Source organism: Pagrus pagrus, assembly GCF_965226575.1.
Source record: "Pagrus pagrus genome assembly, chromosome: 24".
NCBI lineage: Eukaryota > Metazoa > Chordata > Actinopteri > Spariformes > Sparidae > Pagrus > Pagrus pagrus.
In genome coordinates this window covers 19,231,881-19,237,880 of record NC_140206.1, presented here as the reverse complement: position 1 = coordinate 19,237,880, position 6,000 = coordinate 19,231,881, and the positions used below count along the sequence as shown (strand labels likewise).

The 6,000-nt window shown below is 36.8% G+C and overlaps 1 protein-coding gene across 3 annotated transcripts in view; it reads left to right on the top strand.

The window, feature by feature from the left end:
* The first annotated feature begins 1,298 nt into the window (after positions 1-1,298).
* LOC311253302 (voltage-dependent L-type calcium channel subunit beta-4-like) overlaps positions 1,299-6,000 on the top strand; it is a 78,765-nt gene continuing 74,063 nt past the window's right edge. For 2 of the 3 annotated variants that reach the window (XM_084347172.1, XM_084347171.1), the window contains exons 1-2: positions 1,302-1,509; positions 5,376-5,459. In XM_084347172.1, the coding sequence (XP_084203298.1) occupies positions 1,447-1,509; positions 5,376-5,459 (147 nt within the window). In that variant the 5' untranslated portion in view covers positions 1,302-1,446. Of the gene's footprint in view, positions 1,514-5,375; positions 5,460-6,000 lie in introns of all 3 variants that reach the window. The other variant, XM_084347174.1, reaches the window with a different exon arrangement.

Genomic DNA, 6,000 nt, shown 5'->3' with positions numbered 1-6,000 from the left:
GCTGTGAATACTTATGTACATGTGATTTTTTCATTTTTTCTTGTTAATAAAGTTGCAAAAATGTGTGTGTAGACTTTTGAGGAGAATAATGAATTTAATTCATTTTGGAATAAGGCTGTAACATAACAAAATGTGGAAAAAGTGAAGCGCTGAATCCTGAATGAAGTGAATACATCCTGGATGCACTGTATCTACCAATTTTCACTGAAATAGAGCTTAATTTACTTTACTGTGCAAAAAGATGCTTATTTCGCTGAGAGATGCTCCAAATGGCCATAAGTGAGATTTGACTAAAAAAGACTTGAAGCATAATTGATGTTCATCATGTTTGCTATAACAACTATTCGAATTCAAACATTCCTTGGTAGGAAACTTACTGGAAATACTTTTTTCTGATATTTAGCATACTGTGCAAAAAGACGCTTATTTCGCAGTGAAGCGTTCAAAATGTGAATAAAGGGCTTTTGACACAAAATGAAGTGGAACTCAATTGAGTTGCCTTAATATTTATCAAGATTTACACATTCCTTGGTAGGAAACTTCCTTGGAAAACTTTTTTTTCCCACTGAAATACAGCTTAATCTACTATACAGGGCAAAAAACTCTTATTTTGCAGCAAAAAACTATGAAAGTTTCTTGGTAGGAAACATGCCTGAAAAAGCTTATTTCGCAGCAGTTTCTGTTATCATTACAGAATTATGCAACATTATTTCACTTCGTCAAACTTTAATTCAAGTCATCTATTATTCCACTGACTAGACAGAATCAAAGTTCAAAATATCTCCAACTTGAGAGAGGCTGTCTCCAATCAAAATCAATTTCAAGATACTGTATGTATAACTTGATGACAGATATCTACAATCAAATAATAACTATTATTTCCCGTCTGAGATATATACAATTTTTTGACTGGTAATAATTTCAGGTCAAGATTAAGTCAAAACTTAATTTAAGACATCTAAAAAGGTCTGAAGATAGATCAATTATAGATATCTGAAAGTGAAATTATGACTCCTCATTCGTATTGTACACATATGTAATGATAAACTATAAACTATGAATGTCATTAGTCTTAGGAGGACTGAAGTTGTGGATATCTGAAATGAAAATTGCGGATAGGAAAAATGTCACTGGGGATATCTAAATGTTCTTTTAGAACAGTTAGCCTACTCTTCAGACTAAATTTAGCCCCCCGTTCTAAAATAGTTCCTTCCATCAGTGAGAGACATCTGAGTGGCGCGAGCATCAGCAGTGTGCATGATCAACCTCCCAGTGCGCGCGGCGGGACCAGACTGAAAACCAGTCTCGAGGTGGACAGTCCAGAGAGCAGCCAGCGCTCATGTTCTGCTGTGTGGCGTGAAGCTGGAGCACGCAGCCCGGAACCCGCCACCCCTCCGCTGGGCTGGACCGGAGCAGCCAGCCCTCTGGACCGATGTCCTGGCCGAAATGTCCCGACACATTTATATACGGAACAAGATTGGCGAGGGCATCCAAGCGCCCATATTTCAGGTATGTCATTTCTTTTACTTCCTTAAAAAATGAAACTAAAAGTAAAAAAAAAAAAACCCAAACAAATAAAAACACTGTAACAACGTGCAAGGATTCTTAGCAGGGGTTGGAGTTGTTTCATTCATTGTTTCAATCACAAACACTCACAACTTCTGTTGCAAATATCTATTTTTCATGGACACAATTTGCCTACAGAGGAACACTTTGACACTTTATAATAGGTGTAAAATTTGCATTGTCAAGCAGAGAAACACTTTTCCTAACTTTGTAAGCCTAAGTAGGCTATTAAAATAATAAAATTAATTAATTCAATCAACGGCTTTAATTTGAATAAAAATAGGCTACTAAAATGTAAGGCTGAGGAAGTTCATCCTGTGATGTGAAGACTACTCCTCAATCCTGTTGTATTTCTTCATTTGCCTCATTGATAAATATGTAAAATTACAGTTTGATGTTTAAAACAGCAGCTTGCTGTAATTCAAGAAATTATTTTATTGTGACTGCCCGGGTCACCAGGATAAAATGTGAGCAGTGAACGTTTCTGCAAAGTTTTTGGCTACTTACCATATTGACATTTCCATAAAATGTGTCATATCAGGTTCACATTACATGTTTATGACCTGAAATTCATGTCAGGAGATGGACTGGTGATGGTGGTGGAGTTGCAGGGGAGAAGGTTATTACGCTTGTGACCATAGTTCAAGTCTGCATTACAACATTTGTAAGTGTGAAACCACTAGATATATCTGATGAAGGGCATGGTGTTCCAACATGTGTAATCATGAAGTCAATCGATATTTTTAAGGAGGCCTCAGGACACTTCCTGTTTCCACATTGCCGTGTTTGTGGCAACCAAAACTGGATATTTTTAACGAGAAGTCAGGCTGTCTCCAGCAGCGTTTGTGGCAATCAAAACGGATAGTTTGAGCCAAAACATGATGTTTTGCGCCTTAACCTAACCAGCGCATAAGCACAGCATTGTGAGGATAATTGAAAATTGGACCCAAAGAAACCTAAAGCTGTAACATAAGGAAATCTAAAGGCTTTACTTATCTGTGAAATGTACTGGTAAACGTACAACAATTATTCTGGTGATTTGGTTGATTGTGAATATTTTATGGATTTATGTAGTGCAATTTCATAACTGAAGGAATGTGTAGACTAAAGTTAACATGTGTGCATTTTCAACCTAAAAAACAAGGCTGACTCAGTCTTCTGAGTCATTTATTCAATCAGTGACATGATACTTATAATTATGCTAACCTCCATTATTAAAAAGAAATCTCTGGCATATGCAACACTGAACCATATAAACTTAATAGGTTATCATGCATAGGGCTGCATGTTAAGATCCAAAATCCCATTGTGATTATTTTTAAAGTTATTGTGGTATGATTCACAATTAGTGGGAATAACCATTTGTTCATCACGATTGTCATTTTCACAGAAAAAAACAGGAACAATGCACAATACATATATTGTATCAGATGTAGCTAAAAGCTATTTTCTATTTGTGGTCCCTGGGCGGAGACTGCCACTGCTGTACCGGTTACAGATAATAGGGTTCAATTATAGTAAACCAAAAACCTTACAGTTAATACAATCACTAAAAACAAACAAATAAGACAAAACCAAAAGGAACCAGACAGAACACATTCAGTGCTAGTTCTAGCTCTATTCGCTGTCTTTTAAGTTAATGTCTACAGACATGGTTGTCCTTTATGTTTTCAGACATACTTTTAAATGTTTAAAAGTACTGCACTCTTTACTCTGATGCTCAGTGGTTTTCTGACTATATTGCAATAATGATGAGAGTTGTTTTTTTTATTCATGATTTTTTAACATTTGCTTATAAAGACTAAGAGGCTGTAATAATGTAGTACTTGTACTACTACTAACGACCAGACTGTATAATGAGAAATGTGAAAATATCATGGCATGCATGTACATCTTTGCTGCATCTGTAGTCATTTGATTTCTTATGAATCTAAAATGAGAAAGGTTATGTTTTATGGTTTTTGAAATGTTTTTTTTTTTAAGGTTAGACTGCTGTCCACAATCACACCTAGGTATTTAACGTGCTGAACAACCTGTACCCTCTGTCCTTTCACAATGATTTCAGGAGGAGGGGAATTGCTTCCTCTAATTGAAAAATACATCCTAACTGTTTTGGACAAATTCAATGTCAAGCATGAATATGTCATCCAATCTGCTATTTTTTTCCATGACATCAGGATGATCTGACATTTGCTGGGCTTTCGCACATCTGGTGAACAAAGTTTGTTGGCCAGGGCATCTCTGCAGCACTACAATCCTTCATTATAATGCTGTTTGTCACAGATTTTACCTTTACCTAAAAATTACCCTTGGCTATATTGCTAATCGTAAACAGCCCTAATACTATACATAAAAAAACACCCATTAATCTTTGTAAGATGTTTTCATTTATAATCTCACATTTCATTTTACCTGAACTACAGTGCTCTCCTGGTAACTGTGTATACATCAGGCTCTTAAAATCCTGTAAACCAGCCCTGGTCTCCCCTTCCATGTATATTCCTATATTAAATAGGATATTATTATTATTGTTACAGTTGGTTCAATAGTGACAGTCTCCTTCCTCAGAAGCAGCACCATGGTGGGCTTCAGTGACAATAATCAGCTGTAAAAATGTAACATTTAAAATCCTAAATGGACTTGGTTTTTTTTCAGCCTACTGACCACTCAAAGCGCTTTCACCCATTCACACACACATTCATACACTGACAGCAGAGACTGCCATGCAATGTACCAACCAGGATTTTTGGCAAAATACCAATGAGGGCTTTTCGGTTCCATATCATGCTTGAGGGTACTTTGACATGCAGCCGGAGGATCAGAGGATTGAACCACTGACCTTCTGATTAGTGTACCACACTCTCTAGCTCCTGAGCCACAGCCACCCCATTTTATTGTAATAAAATGCTGCTAGGTGATTCACAGTTTATACCAAATATAACAGATAATTACATTTTTTATTTCAAGCAGTTAATGTTGTTTCATGTGTCAACACCTCATTTAATTATCATATTTTGTCACAGGTTCTATAAAGAGAAGGAAATGGATCAGCCCCAGTTAGATACCTGATAACTAATTTTTCTTCAGCTTAATTGATCATTGGAGGCTACAGGCTGATATTAATAGCAGGGTATTTATTGACCTAGCTAACTATTATCCTTTCTTGTCTATTTGTTGCTTTTGGCTGTTGGCATGAATTGAGAGACAGAAGAGCGATGGTGACCCAGATTAATGGCCCTGTTTTATGAATTCAAGGAAGTAGGTTCTGACTTTTTAACGGTGACATTGTCATTAACTCTGGAGACTTGAGCAGAAATGGGGCAAATAACTGGCAGATAATTAATTTAGATCCCTGGGGATCGACTCTGCTGGTATATTTGGACCTTTTGGAAGAAGAAAAGAAAGAAAGAAAGTCAGGAGGAGGAGAAAAAAGTACATTAGTGTATGTAGTATAAGGCAAATGTGATCAAATGTCTATGCAGATACATACAGTATAAGATACATTTGGTTGTGTCACATGAGTCTTCTGGGTGCTGTGGAATTCACGGTTGGCTGCTTATAAAGTTGACTTTAATACTGTTGACATCAGAACCATTTAAGTCCATGTGGAAAAGAACGTCAGTCAGATGTCTAAAGTGGATGTGCATAAATGTTACCTTGCACTGAGTATTAGTCGTGGCTTTACTGAATGTTTTACTCACATAATAAAATCATAAAACAGACGGATGTAACAGATGGTCATGATGAAAGCTTGAAGACATATAGATGAAAGTATTTCTGCTGGTTAAGATCTTGTCTTTCCCGTACAGGTGAATCGAGGGACTTATTCCAGGAGGAGCCGTCTCAAGAGGTCTGATGGCAGCACCACCTCCACCAGCTTCATCCTCAGACAGGTACTGAAATGCAAACACAGGCATGGTATGTAAAACAGAAATCAGTGAATGTTACTGGCTGTATTAGTATGGATTGTCACCGACTTTTCTGACTTTGTATTCGATTTAAGGATTTGATCCATACATCGCCTCCCTTCGAGATTATTACATATAACATACTGTATGTTGCATCATGCATCAGGTGGTTTCCTGCTGAGATGGTAACAAGGTTCTACAGTCCTTATGAATGACGTCATTCATATATATATATGTATACATACAGATTTATACTTGCACACCTGACCTGAAAATCGTGCGTTTGTGGCATTTGCGGTGTTCCCTATGGGTCATGCCTGAAGATTGCTATAGTTTTATGATGATTAGACCAGTTGTAATTGAGTTATGACTAGTTTATTCTAAGCCCTGCCCTTTGTGAGAATATTTTGACTGATAGCAAGTCATGTGTTTTGACCAATGGTACTCGTTTATGATAGAAATGTATATCTCTGACCCATGATGCTGTATACCAAATCTGATGTTGATTGAGATAAATTTGAAAAAG